Source organism: Chelonus insularis, unplaced genomic scaffold (assembly GCF_013357705.1).
Source record: "Chelonus insularis isolate UGA/USDA-ARS -01 unplaced genomic scaffold, ASM1335770v1 contig_24_pilon, whole genome shotgun sequence".
NCBI lineage: Eukaryota > Metazoa > Arthropoda > Insecta > Hymenoptera > Braconidae > Chelonus > Chelonus insularis.
In genome coordinates, this window is record NW_023276446.1 from 784,340 (window position 1) to 802,280 (window position 17,941).

Below are 17,941 nucleotides of genomic sequence, written 5' to 3' on the forward strand. Positions count from 1 at the left end.
TTTTCAAGAAGATTATGCTCTGTGGCCACAGTTAAATTAAACTGTGATTATATGGCGCCTACAATAATAGTAAATGGCAAAGAATTTATTCGCCCGTTAGAAGTTATGATTGATACGGGATGCGAAATTAATTTAATGAAAGAAGGACTTGTGAAAGATGGTGTATATATTGATCGAAGTAAAATTTTGAAGCTAAGAGGGATTACGTCAAGTCATGTAGATACAACAGGAGAGATAGTATCTACCCTTGAAGAATTCCCAGTGGATTTTCAGTTGGTACCTGATAATTTTCCAATAGCCAGAGATGGAATTTTAGGGTCTGACTTTCTAAAAAGAAATAGTATTGATGTAATGTATTCAAATGCATGTTTAAGATGGGAAAATGGTCGTTTGCCTTTTCTACGTGAAGAAACAATAGTAGTTCCAGCGAGGACTCAACATGGATTCTATGTAAGGATAACAAATCCCGAGGTGAAGGTAGGTTACGTAAGAAGAATGGAAATAAAGCCAGGAATATACTTTGGAGAAGCTGTAGTTACAAATCGAGAAGGAAAGGGCTACATGTATATTTATAATACAAGAGATCAAGGAGTTGAAGTGGTAGTGCCAACAATTGAATTAGAGGGAATTGCTCACTATAGAAGAGAAGAAGAAGAACCACGATGTCACGCTAATGTAAGATTTATTAGTGCAGATAAAAGAGACAGAGTAGAGGAAATTATGAAGCTGATGAAATTGGGAGATCTGAATGCAGAAGAGTTGGATAGTGTCAGAGAACATCTAGAGAGACATTCGGATAGATATTACTTGCCAGGAGATAAGATTGGATGCACTGATGTGTTGGAACATAAGATCCCAACAACCGATGATATACCCATAAACACGAAGCAGTATCGTTATCCACCAATGTTGAAGGATGAAATAAACGCTCAGGTAGAGGATCTAATAAACAATGACATCGTAGGACCTTCTCACTCACCGTATAATACACCTTTATGGATAGTCCCAAAAAAGCCAGATGCCAACGGAAATAAAAGGTGGCGAATGGTCTTAGACTTCAGGGCACTTAACGAGAAAACAATAGGTGATGCTTTTCCAATACCACAAATCTGTGATATATTAGATCAAGTAGGAAGAGCACAATATTTTTCAATTTTTGATTTGGCAGCAGGATTTCACCAGATTAAAGTATGTGAAAAAGATAGACACAAAACTGCATTTTCTACAGCCTTGGGGCATTTTGAGTTCAAAAGAATGCCTTTTGGACTAAAAACGGCTACAGCAACTTTTCAACGGCTAATGCACAGTGTGTTGAGTGGATTGATAGGCGTGGTAGCAATTGTGTATGTAGATGACATAATAGTTTTTGCAGAAAGTCTAGAAGAACACATGATAAAACTAGATAGGCTAATGGGAAGATTGAGATCGGCAAACTTAAAGCTGCAACCAGAGAAGTGTGAATTATTACGGAAAGAAGTCGCCTATCTGGGACACATAATTAGTTCTCAAGGAGTCAAACCAGATCCAAACAAGATAGTAGCAGTAAAGAACTTTCCTGTGCCAAAGAATATAAAGAACATCAGACAATTCCTAGGATTAGTTGGATACTATAGAAGATTTATCCATAAATTTTCAGACATCGCTAAACCACTAACAAATTTGTTAAAAAAGAATTTACCCTTTGAATGGAAGCAAGAGCAACAGGAAGCATTTGAAAGGTTGAGAGATGAGTTGTGCAAAGAACCAGTGCTACAGTATCCAGATATGTCCATGCCGTTCATAGTAACAACAGATGCGTCAGGCTTTGCCATAGCAGGTATACTGAGTCAAGGACCTTTAGGCAAGGATAGACCTGTTGCATACACCTCGAGGATATTGAATGAGAATGAGAAGAAATATAGTACTTATGAGAAGGAGGCTCTGGCAGTCTTACATTCAGTACAGCAATTTAGACCATATTTATATGGAAGAAAATTTACTTTGGTTACAGACCATAAGCCTTTGGTATGGATGCAAACGGCCAAAGATCCAACTTCACGATTAACTAGGTGGAGATTAAAGCTTGAAGAATATGAATTCACTGTGGTTTATAAAGCTGGCAAAACTAACGTCAACGCAGATGCACTTTCTAGGAATCCACCTCAAACCGAGGAGAATGTTGATAGTAGCCTGGAAAAGCAGGTTATGATGTTAACAAGATCTAAAGCTGCAGCAGAACTAAAAACAAAAACAACAGATCAAGTTAATGAGACTCAACCGACTAAGGATATGGTATCAGGTGGAAGACGAAAGGTTCCTGAGGAAAAAGCGGCGAGGCGTGAAAGAGGGACACAGCCTCCCAGTGATAATCTGGACCGGGAAAAGAAATCTGAAGCTCATAGCTCCAAGGAAATGGAGAAAGTACCTCATTATGCAACGCGATTTCAAGCAAGGAAAGCGCGGCAAGCATTAAGAGAGGAAGAGAAGAGTGGAAGAGGTCGCAGAGGCAGCACTAAAGGGCTGATTGCCAGTAGAATCGCAGCGAAGAAGTCAAACTTTAAGAATAAAATGAAAGAAATGCCTCGAAAGCGAGGGAGACCAAGAAAAATGGTTGAAGTTATTTTAAGCTCAGAAGAAGATGAGAAGGAGGAAGATAGCAAAGAAAAATCATTAGAGGATTTAGAGAAGGAGCCAGAAGCTGGACAATATGAAGAAGAATCTGATGAAGAGGATTCTGAAGAAGAAGAAAGTTCAAAAGAAAAAGAAGAGGAAGAAGAAGATACAGGGAATGAAAGCTCGGATCAGGAGCTCAGAAAAGATGGAGAGCGTGAAAGTAGAAATAAAGAGAATACTTCACGCTGGGCGATACCAGGTGTTTGGGAGGAAATAAGCATAGATGCAGACTCAGAAGATTCAGAGGTCGAAGATTCCTATGGAGAAGAGGTTTGGAGTGAAGACATTGAAAGTGAAGAGGAAGAAACCATCGATAATAAACCAATGCGATCCGGAAAAGGACGATACGTCATAGAAACACGAGATCAGATTTACATGTGCAAAGTAAATTATTTATATTTCCTTGATGAACAAGGAGAACCACAAGATGAAGGATCGAGGAGACTGAAGGAGAGATCTTTACTACCTAGGTTTAAAAATCTTAAGAAAAGGACGATACAAACAATGAAGATTGGAAGAAAAACTCACATTGCAATTACGATAGGGAGAAATTACCAAGAAGATTTTAAGTGGATAAAAGACTCACTGTTTGTATTGCTAAGGAAACTTAAATTAAAGGCAATAGCAATGGCTTTTAGTAAAAAAATAAATGGAGTAGCATGGAAAAAGGTGTTCAAATACATTGAAGAAAGTTTAGAAGAAACTAACACAATAGTACTAGTGTGTCTAGGGAAGGTCAGGTATGTCCCAATGAATGAACGCACAATGGTCATGGAAGAGGCACACGCAACGCCAATAGGTGGTCATAAAGGAGTCACGAAGACTTATCGTAGGATCAGGTTAAGGCATTACTGGGAAGAAATGAAGAAAGATATACAAAACTATATAAAAAGTTGTATATCGTGTCAAGTAAAAAAATTGAAGAGAGTAAAAACGAAGCAACCAATGCAAATTACAGATACACCTGAAGCAGCATTTGATAAAATTGCACTAGACATAGTAGGACCACTACCAAGGACTGAAGAAGGGCATACACATATTTTAACAGTGCAAGATTTATTAACAAAACTCACAATAGCTATACCTTTATGTAAAACAACCTCTGAGGAAATAGCCAAAGGATTAGTAAAAAGGGTTATATGCGTGTATGGAGCTCCTAAAGTAATCTTAACTGATCAAGGAGCAAATTTAACTAGTAAGTTAATGAAAAAATTAGCAAAAATGTTCGGAATACGGCAGATCAGAACTACAGCCTTCCATCCTCAGTCAAACGGGTCCTTAGAAAGGTCACATCATTCTCTGATAGAGTATCTCAAGCAATATACTGACAGGGAAACAGAAGATTGGGATGAATGGTTGGAATTAGCTACTTTTTCTTATAACACGAGTGTACATGAAGGGACACAATATCAGCCCTTCCAATTAGTCTTTGGGCGGCCAGCGAGATTACCATCAAACAAAGTGGAGGAAGAAGATGATGTACTCACTTATGAAGATTATTTAATAGACTTAAAAACAAAGATGTATGACTTGCAACAGCAAGCGAAAGACAATTTAATTCAAGCCAAAGAAAAATCAAAGAAATATTATGATAGAAAAATCAACCAAGTAGAATTTACAGTAGGAGATTATGTATGTCTAGTGGCAGGTAAAAAGTTAGGGAAGTTAGAAAATCAATATGAGGGACCTTATAAGGTAGTAGAAGTAATGCCAGATGGTAATGTACGGGTACAGATATCAAATAAAACAAGAGTGATTCACCCAAATCGACTCATGATAACAAATATTCATAGTGATGACAGCGATTAAAAGAAAATTGTTCTTTTAAATTTCTGTTTTTTCTAGACTGAAAAAGGAGAATGGATCCGAGTATAGAAGGGATAAAAGTGGTGGCTCATGTGACAGGCTTCTATGATGAAAATGGAAGATTAGTACCAAAGGAAATTGCAGTGGTAGGAGTAGATGAGTTAATGATAGAGTCATGGATTGTAGATCCACCTTACGATTTCTTCGAGATGGGTCCAGAGAAGAGAGATAATTGTCAAATTAAAGAAGCGCTACTTGGAATAAAATGGAGCCAACGAGGTTTAGAGTGGAATCAAAGCTTGCAAAAATTGTCAAAAATCTTGAAAGAAGCTGGAGACATCTATGTGATGGGAGCTGAAGTAGAAGAAGTGATATTATATTATACTAGGAGGGAGGTGATAAATCTACGTATTACACCTGATTTGCCTATAGCAGAAGAAAGATGTGCCCATCATACTACTAGAAGTAGGAGAGCTCGATGTGCTTTGAACATGGCTTTTCGAATAAGAAGCAGAATATTAAGAGAAAGAGTCTTAGTACAAATAAAGTTAGAAGAAGATAGAAGCGATGAAGGTAAAAGTGAAGGGATATATGAGGACATGAAACCCTTGCTACCTATGAAAAGGATAACTAGATCTGCTGAAGATGTAATCATGAAAGGGTTTGCAGAAATGAGTGGGTTGAAGTATACTCATAGTGTGAAGAACAACAGGAGGCACGATGAGTATGACAAACTACCATGTACGCCCAGACCTGTGAGGTCACAGAAAGAAAAAGTTTATCAAAAAAGGGAGGTAAGCAATAAAGTAAAGGTACCTGCTACAATAAGAACTGTAAAGGCGAAAGGAGAAAGGCTCTATGAGAAAAAAGAAGTGAAAGAAGGAACAAAACGAGGGAGTATTAAATCGCTTCGAGCCTGGTTAGCAGGTCTAACAATATTTGCGATGATGCAACCTTCACTAGCTATGTTAGGATACGATTGTGCTTCGAAAAATATGAACGTAACGACACTTTCTTTATTAGAAGTGGGAGAATGTCCACCGTACATGCCTGCTACAAATACAACAACGATGAGAGTTCAACTACTACAGCGGAAAGAATATCAAAGTATTCGAGTGATACAATGTAAAAAAATAATTCGTCGGGTAGTCATGCATTGTGGAATGCACTCACACAGCTCAATAGTTAGGGCAGGAAACGTACAATATAGACAAGATGTTGGACGAGAAGAATGCAGAGAGATGCACAATACGAGATTTGTTAAAGTAGGAATTGAACAGAGAGTTTACGGGATTAAAGTAAATGACACTACTCATCTTGAGATGACTTTTGCAGGAGAGACAAGAAATAATGGGAAGTGCAAAGGAACATATTACAAGGATCCATACGGAAACTGGGAAGATGTAGTAGTAGAGGGGTCATTAGAGGTGCATATACAAGATTATTTTGCTGAAGTAAACTTAGACAGTAACAAAATTAGATTACGATCTGGAACAGCATGTGTTTTTACGGAAGGGACATGCGTCGACTCTGATGGGGGAAATACGTATTGGAATTTTCTACCTGAAGATAGGTGCGAGGCTGAAAGATATGACGTATTGTATAGGGGTAACGCACAGGTAGTTGTAGGAGAGAATGGAGGAGTAAGAGAAACAATATATACGATGAAGGGAGAAGATGTTGTCTTTGCTATATTGAAGAGGGGACAACAAACAATCTGTGGATACAATTTTGTTCTAACCGAACATCCAAGACTCTTCATAATCCATGAATCTGACGGAGTATTTTCAGATAAGGGAGTGATTGCAACAGCAAACATGGATATGTACAGCTATGTCAACGCTAAAATAATTTACGTGGAGCGGCACATAAGAGGGCAAGTAGAAAAATTGTATCAAGATATATTGCAGAAGAAATGTGAATTGGAAGTTCAGGTATTGAAAAATCAACTAGTTCTGGCTGTATTAGCGCCAGATGAGTTTGCTTATTTATTAATGAAAGGACCAGGATATATGGCAGTAATAGCAGGAGAAGTTGTTCATGTAATCAAATGTGTAGAAGTAGAGGTGGCTTATAGACCAACTGAAGAGTGTTATCATCAATTACCGATATACAGAATAGGGCAAGAAAAAGAGGAATTATTTTTAAGCCCTAAAACGCAGATAATACTACGAAATGGAATCCAGATTGATTGCGATAAGGTCATTCCACCAATGTACAGGATATACGATGGTTGGTATCAAATATTAGGGGAATCTATACGTGCACGAGACCCAAAACAAATTAAACCATCGACTAAAGCAACTTGGAAGTACGAGCAGCCAGGAAATCTTGCAACAGCAGGAATATATACACAGAGGGATGTGGATAGATTTAGAGAACATGTGATGTTCCCAGTAGAATGACCAGCTGTACTCAGTACAATAGCAAGGTCAGTCACTGGTCAACAAACTTACATGCAAGGGATATCTCTAGCTGGGTTATTGGATGAGAAATCATTAAAAAGGATAGCTGAAAGCACCTGGGAAAGGATATGGAGCTCGTTTATGGTCTTTGGGACAGCAAGTGCTGGGGTATTAGGATTTATCATGATAATAAGAGCAATTAAGTTAGTAGTTGACACCATAATACATGGATATGCTTTACACACAGTTTATGGTTGGTCAATTCAATTAGTAGGAGCAATATGGAGCTCTGTAACTCATTTATTGTTACTTTTATCACGTAAAAAGGAAGAAAAGGTGCAAGAAGAGAAGCCGAGTAAAACAATAGTAAAGAATCAAGATGAGCAGGTAGAAACCCCACAAAGTAACACTAGGGTTGCTCCTGAACAGTACTATCCTAGCCTCAGAGAAGTCCAACATGGGGCATATGTATAAAATTAGTATATGTATGCATATACAAATAAAGAAGAAAATATATATATATAATAAAGAAATACACATGTATATTAGCATGAGTAAGATGCACTGGATTTTCTTTGATTGAGTTATTTCTTATGCACTATGAAAAAGAATTATTAGTTTAAGTATTAATACCACATTATCTTTCATGCAAATTTAGAGTACCATGTCGTTAATAATCTTTATAATCGACATGGATGGATTCATAGTGAACAAAAGGTTCTTATGCAAGGAATTTAGTTGGATAAACGTGTCAAGTGGAGAAGTTGGACATTCTTATCATCAAGTAGGAGAGTACAGACGGCTGAGTGAAGCAGATAAAAGGACGGCAAGATACTTAAGAAAAAGAGTTCATGGGATGAAATTTGAGGACCGTCCAGGAGATAAACCTCAAGAAGAAATCAGTAAGAAATTAAAGGAATTAGCAGCAGAAGCATCGGCTGAAGGTAAATTAATAGCATACAAAGGAGGCAATTATGAGAAAGACTGGATGGAAAGGCTGGGAATAAAGAATCATTTTAACTTAGAAAACTTGGAATGTCCAAGGTTCGATCATCTATATCTTCAGTATGAAACGACAGAAATCAGGAAGAGGTTGACAGAACTAGCTTGTGGACGCCATAAGGCGCTAGAAAATGAAAAAGGGAGAATTGCTCACTGCCCGTGCCAGGAAGTCTATTTGTTTATGATATTTTTACACGAGGATGGTGAAGAAGAGTCAATAACCTTATAAAAAAAAGGGGGTCATGGAAACATGATAAAATTTTCGGTTTAGGGAAGATAAATCAATAGCTGAGAACATATCATCAAAATTTAGATGGAATAGAAGAAGATTAGAATAAAACAATATGTCTGTAGTGAAAGGTAGTAAGATAGTTGTGTCTATGTAAATACATTTTTTCTAGAATGCAAGGGGCAAGTTCAGTAAAAGAAGATTCTGAACCAAGAGTCGAAGTTCATGAAATAGCCTTATGTGAAAGACCAGAATGTGGAAGCTGTGCGTCAGCACAATTATATAGATTGTGTGAAGAAAAATATAAAGAGACTCCTGTGTATGAGGTGATCTGTGGACCAAAAAACCTGGTGAAATGTACTGTACAAGGAATAAGTGGATATGGAATGAATCGAACTCTCCACCAGGCCATAAAAATTGCAGCTACGAAGGTTCTAAAAGAGATACAAGAAAGAATGACAGAACATGAGGCTGAAGACTCAGAAGGATCGAGCAAGGATGAGTCTACTAGCAGCACATCTGAAGAAGAAAGTAGTGGAAGGATAGATGATGCAGAGGTATACAAGATGGAACTAGCCAAGAGAATATTACGAGACCAACAGAAATATAGAACTAAAGTCCAAAGCTTAAAGGGGACTATTAAGATGATCGAGAAGCAAATCGAACGCTTGGATATACGGCTGAGCGAGGATGAAACCATGATCGATGTAATGCTGTGGGGAGAAAAGAAGGAACACTAAAAGAAATAAAAAAATATACATATATGAAATGTATATATACACGCTTGTTGGCACAAATATTTGTTTGATTTGCACTTTATGAAAGGAGACTTTGAGCAAGATTTTTTATTATAAATACTATGTGTGTTACAGGAAGATGAAAGGAATAATTTTATTAGGTTGGCTCATAGTGATAACTAGAGCGTTGAAGGTCACAAAATTGGAGCTATCTCCGGGGATTTATTTTGAACCAGAGCAGAGAGTACTATTTGCAAATCGGCAGAGGAAATTTGCTACCGCTTTGGAACCTAAGTATATGATTGACTTAAGACCTGAGCCAATAGAAGATGTAGTCACGCGATTCAAGGTATTATGCAATAAAACTGCACAATTTGAAAAGGAACATCATCTAGATTTGTATCAATATAAAGAGCTAGAAAGAGAAGTAAACTTAAGTTTCTTCTTCTGGCTTGACTCGTACAACACCGTTCCGATAGTGAAGGATGAGGAGAAGCAAAGGCTCCAAACGATTAGTCTAGCTCTTGGAAAAATGTATCTAGAGAATGAAAAAAGAACTGGTGATCTTGGAGAAGGAGTTTTTGGTTTCAAGTCTAAGTTGCAGGAAGAGATAGATGATTTAACTGATTTCACGGTGAATCAAGTAAGAGAAAAGCAGTGGAAAATAAAGGAGCTGTTAGAAGGCCGTTGTGCAGGAGAATCATTGACCCTAGAGGAAATAGAATTAGTCACAGAATGGAAGAACGCTGCGCTTGAAGCAAGAAAAAAATATCTAGATTTGTTAAGGAGAGCAATTGATGTAATCAACACAGCTGCGAGTGAACAGCTGCATTATTACTTAATTAATTTCAGACGATTATTGGAGGAAATGCAGAGCGACGGGCCATATCAGAAACTTTTTAATACAAGAGATTTCCACAGGCTGATAAACGTGACAGTGCGACGCATAGGGACGAGGACCGTATTCATAATTGAAATGCCAGAAATTGAGTCAGAGGAATATCACCTATACAGAATGTATGGACTTCCATATTTATATTCAAAAAATGGAGTAAAAGAGGCTATTGCTATTCAACCGAGAGCTAAGTATTTGATGGTGGCAGACAACAGAGTCTGGCAAACTCTAGTAGATGAAGATCAGCTAAATAACTGTGTAAAAACAGGACAGTTCATGGTATGTATACCTGCATACCCTTTTTACAAGCTAGAGTCCTTAGCGGGGTGTGAGGCCAAACTCTTTCACAGTTATTTTGGAGGGTTGCCAGCAGACTGTAAAACAGTAAGCAAGTCAGGTAATGGAATACAATGGCAGGCATTGACCTCAAGCGGAGGATGGATATATTCAACCATGTACCGAAGGAGTGTGAACATAAGTGATTACTCAGGGCAGATAAAAACTGTGCTCATTACTGGCACAGGGATCTTAAGAGTAGATAAGGCTCATCATATTAGCTCAATGGATAGTTTAGTATATGGAGAAGCTTCCAAAAACATTACAAAAATGAAAGCTGTTTATAGGAGATTGACCTTTGTAGTAGGAAGACAGGAAACACCAACAACAACGACCACGACGAGGACCACAACAACAGAAGTACCAAATAAAGATATGGAGATAGTAAATGTTACGTATCAGGAAATGAGGGAACAGATGGAGATACTATTACAGAAAAATTATGAGAAGGCCAAATTAATTGAAAATATGGAAACTCGATTATATAAAAATGAATTAACCACAATATCGCTATTTATAACCTTGGCATTTTCTATCATCACAATGTTGATCATCTCATGCTGCCGCAGAACGCGAGAATACACGATAAAAAGAAGTGTAGAGACAGAGACCGAGCCAACGTCTAACTACGATGTTCCAAAGGCACCTCAAAGAGCAGTGCAATTTTCATTCCAAGAAGAAAATCAGTTGCTGGGAGAAACAAGAACAGAATATGTTGAATTGTCAACGGTCCAATAAGAAGAAATTTTTCCTTTTGACGCACATGGTTTGCACTTTTTCAACAAATATATATATACATATATACAAGAAGTAGTGCTTATAAAATAATATCTATAATCACTAGTGGTGTGGTTCACGCTTTATATTTGCTATTTGACGATTTGTATCTAGAACTAGATTGTATTGGAATATTTTTTTTGTTGTCTTGGTGAACTCTAGGTATACAAGGTATTGAACAAGAGCAAAGAAAGGAGTTGGGCATCATGACTGAGGTGGATATAGCTTTTGAAGCCACAGATAATGGCCAGGGATGTTTTATGTGTAAGGATATTAACTGTCCAATAACCGTATTGAGCAAGGAGGCTGACAAACTTTTCAAGTCTAAGATACAGTATAGCGGGGATTTCAACCTGTATACAAGAAGCAGAATAGTAATAGCGAAGCTAAATGGTGAAATTGCCGTGGGAGAAGATTTTGATATCCATCATGCTATGAGAAGAGCCGCGGACGTTTTAATTTGGAAGTTACCGGTAATTAAGGAAGGAATGGACAGAATACAAGGCAAGGTAGTCAAGCAAAAGCAGGGAGAACATTCTGGAGCAGATAAGAGATCTACCTATGAGCCGCCACCCAATGTAAGAGGATGCGTGTGCTTAAAGGAAAACTGCTATGTTACTAGATTAACGGAATGGTGTCGACAGAAGACCAAGAATATCATACCTAAATATTATGTTTGTCGCGGTTCAATACATGGATCAGTAGCTGTGTTTTGTGCAGTTGGAGAATTAGTAACTATGAGTGAAGAAGGGTCTACTGATGTGCATAGAGCAGCTCAGGGATCCGCAAAGAAGCTGTTAGGAAGATTGCAGGGAGCAGAAATGAAGAGGAAAATAATGCAAAAAAGGAGACAGGATACAGGGGAACAGCCTAGTCAAGGAGCTCTGAAGAAAAGACAGGTGGCTACCGAAGAACCTCAACCGGGGCCGTCACACCAAACAGCGTTAGTAGAAACGTTTGCAAGTGAATTATCGCAAGAAAAGAAGAAAAGAGAAACAGAACTAATAAGATGGTTAAAGCAAAAGTTGAGTTATTACAATATAATACATTACAACGAGGTGAGGACGTTCAGAGACAGTGCAGTAAGGAATTATGGAGTACCCGAAATAATCATGAGCTATCTAGGAGAGGGAATTTTTACCCACGAGTGCCGTATAAAAGTCGGAGGGCGAGACGAACTGAGCGTACTTAGTCTTGGAACTTCAGAGGCCAAAGCAGCATATACAGGCATTAACGCAGTATTGCAGAGGCTCGACCCAGCAAGTACCAGAGCAACACAAGGGGAATCATCTAACCAGCCACAGTAAAGAAGAGGCGAAGAAAAAATTTCTCCCGTCTGAGGAATTGGAGGAGAACAAGCCGAGGCAGAGAGAGATTGTAAATTTTCTTTTTATTCTATTACGTAAGACAAGGGCAAAAATGTGTGGCGAAGAAAACCCCTGCTGTAAGCAATGCAGGTACGAGGTCCTCAAATTAAGAGCGCAGAGAACATTAGGTGAACAACCCAAGCTGTATTTGATGGAAGAGCCTGGAGTAGAGGAGACCACGGTGGAGCTATGGATAGGCCATAGATACCAAGTAGGGACACATCGGAGCAGGAACGAGGCCTTGCTGCAAGCAATTCAAGCGGCAGAGGACAGGTTGGACTACGAAGTGGTGGAGACACACCGCAAGAGGGAAAACCTAGTAAACCGACTTCTAAACATCGCCAGAGAGATTGAGGAAAGGAATTCACAGGGCAACAACAGTGACTAAAATAAGCACGTGCTAGTGTAATTTGTGTGAATTGTGTAAAAGCACCGGCACCAGAGTGACAATTTATTTTTTTTGTGAGTGTTCAGTGTAAACAAAAGAAAATAAAAAAAAAAATATATATGTATGTGTATTAAATGTATGTGTGGGTAGCACAGAATATATATATATGTACTAAATGTATGTGTGCTAATATTACAAAGAAAATGTATGACTATTAATTAATCAATTGTTGTAACAATCTTTTTGCATGAAGTCATTATTTGTATTGCAATTTAAATGTATGTTGAATGTTTGTAACCTTGGTGTGAGCAAAAAAAAAAAAAAATAAAAAAAAATATACAAAATTACATAAAAACAAATCACCACGACTCAAATTTTTTTTTACACTAAATTATTAACACTAGTTACACATAGTCCAAACTTAATATTTAAATTAATATTTTGTAAAGGTAGCAGAAAGAATCTTCAATGGGGAAGATGGACTCGCGTAGTAACCATTGGGTCACTAGCACTCATCCAAAAGCAGGGAGATTTGTTATGTACCAGAGTACACAACATTTTTGTTAAAATAAAATAAAATGTATTAAAGTTAAAAAGAAAAAGAATCAGTAAGCAGAGGAAAAGTCAGGTAAAGAAAAATCAATGAGTGAAGTCAGACTTGAAGGCACCAAGGGGAAACTCAAGGACGCTAGGTGGACAGACAGGTGAGGAAAGAAGAGAAAGCGGGCGTAGAGGCAGCTCAAGAGGCCCGCACGTGGATAGCCTGACTGAAGGAAATTTGGATATTCAAATCTACCGGATTGGCAGAAAGAGCAATAAAGCTACCACCTCCAGCTTTTCAGAGGGGTTGGAACCCTGGATAAATAGTCCAGATTTTCCCAAGGAACTTCAGTCTCTGCTGAATTTTTGTTGGGCTTGGTGCAAATTTTTGAACTGTAGTCTACTTCGATTTGATATTTTTTAAGAGAAATTTATTCTCGGTAACTTTAAAGATTTCCTTCAATCTATAATCATTCAAGAGAAACAATTCTTTTAGAATTTTCTTCTTGAAGAAAATAATTCTTCTATTTACTCAAACCAGTATATTTTTAAAACTCAACTCGACCAAAGAAATATTTTTTCTTTAAAGTAATAAAAACATTTTTCTCAACTCGTCGGGAAAGATTTTGTGAAGAAAAATCTTTGAGAAAGTATATATACGTGAGCGAACGAGCGAAGTCGAAGTCTACGAGTAAGAGAGAGAGGTGCGGTACGGCGAGGGAGCCCAAGCGGCTGTAAATCAACCAACCAGGGAGCCTAGCCGAGTATCTTCAGGCAGCACCACAACCTGCTACGCACCGACCTGCTGAACAGCGCTTCATCTTTCTGCTACCTATCAGTTTCACCCTTGTAAAACAATTTCTGTTCAACTAAAGTGAGTAAAGGCTAATAAAGATTATCTATAATAAAAAGGAACAACTCTCTTCTTCATTTGTTGCACCATAGTGGTTTGCCAGCACTGATTACCTTACCTATTTCTTTAATTTTCCATCTAAAATAAACTCTGCGAGGTCTCCGCACCCGAGTGGAGTAGAAGGCGATTGTGTCTTGACTCAAAAAAGAGACCGTTCTGTTACGGGGACGTAACAACAACTTTTGTTGGTTTTATTAAATGTACAAATATTTGCTATCATGATCCCTAAAAAAAATTTTACATAACTATAAATTCTGTCTGAGGATATTTTCTTACAGGAATATTTTCTTTAAGAAAACTCCGTATTTTTTAGATTTATGAATGAAAATTTTTCCTTCTATGCGATTTGTTATTGTTAAAAATATTTTCTTTGAAAAGACTCGATGATAACATGAATCCAGATATGCCTCATATGGGTGATCGTTTAGTATGTTACAGTGCAATATTTAAAATAATTAAATTATTTAATGTTTCGAATAATTTATGTTTATGGGTATAAAAATTTCTTACAAAGAATGAGAGTCAATCCAAATTTTTAATGAAAAATTTCTATATAAACTCAATGATTCAGTAATCAGACTGTTTCATTGAATTTTTTATTTTATAATTAATGTTCATTGAATTAATGATTATGCTTTCTACCTGTACAAGATTTGCCATCAAGCGCTAAAATTTGTTCATCTCCATTACAAGTACAGAAATAACTACCGTTTGTATTTTCACATACTTCACTACATTCTCCATTGTTTTCTTCGCACTCGTTAATATCTGAAAAAAAATTTGTTTTAGTAATATGATATAATTACCAATCAACTGTTATCACAAAAACTGATAACAAATTGTTGGTGCACTATTCTCAAGTACTGACTAATCTACCTCATTAGAGTCATTAGCGATAATAGATCATTAGTGAGATGAGTATTGTCAGTAGTGTCTCATCACCAAGACTATTAATAGTTATTTCTTATTAGCCCTAATGGTAATAACAATGTTTTCTACTGTGGCTACTGTAACTAATACTGTAAAATTTTTACAAATAAAAATTTAGTATTTATTATTATAACAGTAATATCAATGTCAATTTTTCATTTGACAGCTCATAATTCAATCTTATTTTTACGATAAAAAGTGTCTACTATAAAATATTAAATGGAAAATTAACAAAAATAGTAAAAATAATTATTTATAAGTAATCTTCATGATGTTATTTTGTCCGTATACAAATTAAAAATCAATATATTTTCATTTTATCAAAATTAAATTTTAACTCACCAACACAAGTTGATTTTGATGTTTCTTTGAAACCCGGAGGGCATTTATTTTCTGGTGATCGATTAGGCTGATACTCGACTGGATTGATGCAATAATAGGAACCAGGTGTGTTAATACATCCATATTTACAGGCATGATGTTGTAGTTCAGGAACTAAACACTCGTCCACATCTAAATATTTATAATGAAAAATATTTCTGTCAAAAACGACGGTTTTTTCAATTAGATATTCAACAAAAGATTAACATTGTATAAGTGAACCTTCACAAGTTTTCCAGTCGTTTTTTAAGATGAAACCATCAGGACAAAGACAAAAAACTCTTTCAATCGTTGATAGACAGGTGTGAGAACATCCAGCATTGTTTACAGTACAAGAATTGATTTCATGACAACTGTGGTTATCAGCAGCAAGAAAAGTCCCAGGTAATTTATCACATGAACATAAATAGCCACCTTCAAAGTTTTTACAGGTGTCTTGACAAGGTCCATGGCCATTGTTGAACGAGCATTCGTTAATATCTAATGATATAAGAAAATATTAATGATGGTATTTTTATATTTAAAATTAGTAGAATAGTGAAAAAAAACGATAAATTAATAACAATAGAAAAACTACCCGCCAGTGTGAAGTGAGAAACTTATGAAAAGTATTAAATTTTTTTCAACTGAATGGTCTTTTGTCAAGTAGTTAGTATTACTGCTGCGCAATATTCACTAAAAATAATGAAATTTATCTCCAATATTTTCCCATAAAATAATTACATTATTGGAAACAATAAAGAAAAGTTTCAAGCAAAAATAGTCATTGATGAAATTTTTTATCCAAGCTGTCTTGTGATGTTTTCAATAATGTAAACCTATTTACAAAAAAAAAATTCAGATAGTTTATAAATAAAACTTGATAAAATAAGTTGGCTACAAAATTAAAATAATATAATTGACGAATTAAAATTGTGTAGATGTAAATCTTACCGATGCATTTATTATTGCTGAGATTGAAACCTTCATGACACGAACATGTGGCTTTTCTATTGACTTGAATACAAATATGATCACAAGATAATCGATTGCAAGAATTAATTAAATTTTCATCTAAACATGAAGGTAGCTCTCCAATCCACTTTCGGTTTTTGCATACCAGTTTGCTGCTGTTGGATGCCAAAGAATAGCCAAACATACATTGATAATTAGCTTCCAAATAAATGTGTTCTGGTTGTGATGACCTGTTAATTGAACAATTACATAATTATATTAATAGAATGAATTTCATAACATTAATAGCCATTAAATGTTTACAATACTAAGCTTACTTTATATATTTAATGAGTGTATGAGAAACGAATGGTGCTGGAATGAATTCTCCTACAATACAAGAAATATCTCCATTTGAAAATCCTTCAATTGTATAATCAACATCAAATTTAGTCGTTTCTTGCACATTTTGCCAGTTGTAACTATTTTTGTCTAATAAAAAATCATTTTCAATCTTTTGATCATTGAAGTTATCCCAATTATTACGAAAATTAAGAAGTTTTGATTCAACAATTTCTTTCTCTAAATTTTTTGTAAGTTCTTTTTCCACATTGACTTGTACATTTTTTATATTAGAAGATTGAGATACTGGAGAATGTTTTTGATTTTTCACATCAATTAATCTTCTTTTTTTATATCCTTTCACCAAGTGTCTTGATTCTCCCTTCAATTTTCGATAATTTCTTGTTTTATATTTTTTTAGTCTTCGTTTTAAAATATCCGGTTCTACGAGTTACATTTTAGAATGATTAATATAACAAATCGAATACGTGAAAATTATAAGAAATTATCAATTTGTAATATAACTCATAAAAAAAAATTTCGTTCCCTAAATCTTTCCCAGGGGGAAAGTTCTTCAACGTTACTCTTGTAGTCCAGTCGAATGAGGGAAATGGGATAATTTTTACTTGCAAAGGCTAGATTTTGTTTAATTTTCGATTCTGCACATTTCAAGCCAAAAACCGGGCTGATTGGTGCATTTTTACGGAAATTAGAGCAATTAAAATAATTGATGATCAATAAAAATAGTGAAAAAATTATTAAAAAAATTTTTTTTTCCTGTAGAAATTAACTTTGATATCTTATTGTTCGAAATCAATCGTCACAAAATGACATTTTTGGTGTTAATTATTTTTTATTAATTTTTACAGTGTAGACTGATAATTCGGTCGCGAATAAATTTTAATCTATGATAAATACAAAAAAAAGTGATCAGTTCTCGATTTACTCATGTACGCCAAAGATTTTTAACTTACACCATCGTGTTCCTCGCGAAATTTCCGATCCAGTAATGCATGAATTAATAGTTTAGCTTTTGCAAGTGAGAATTATCCCATTTTCCTTTGAAACTATTGTTTGACTGAACTATTGTCCAGTACAGTGGAACTACACTGTAAATTCCAGTTTTCCAAAATGCATTATTTTAATGCGGATAAGTGTGTTAAATATGACGTCACCCATTTGATTAACATTGTAGTCACTTTTTACACATTTAGAAATGCGTTTAAAGTGTCTACAATGGTAATCAAATGGGTGACGTCATATTTAACACACTTAGCCACATTAAAATAATGCATTTTGAAAAACTGG

General features: G+C 35.9%; 1 protein-coding gene across 4 annotated transcripts in view; it reads right to left on the minus strand.

Annotated features, from left to right (window-relative positions):
* LOC118064632 (signal peptide, CUB and EGF-like domain-containing protein 3) overlaps positions 1 to 17,941 on the minus strand; it is a 78,572-nt gene that overhangs the window by 11,063 nt on the left and 49,568 nt on the right. For all 4 annotated transcript variants that reach the window (XM_035079349.1, XM_035079346.1, XM_035079347.1 and 1 more), the window contains 5 exons: positions 16,630 to 17,077; positions 16,292 to 16,542; positions 15,581 to 15,838; positions 15,320 to 15,490; positions 14,690 to 14,815 (listed from right to left, as the gene is read on the minus strand). In XM_035079349.1, the coding sequence (XP_034935240.1) occupies positions 14,690 to 14,815; positions 15,320 to 15,490; positions 15,581 to 15,838; positions 16,292 to 16,542; positions 16,630 to 17,077 (1,254 nt within the window). The remainder of the gene's footprint in view (positions 1 to 14,689; positions 14,816 to 15,319; positions 15,491 to 15,580; positions 15,839 to 16,291; positions 16,543 to 16,629; positions 17,078 to 17,941) is intronic.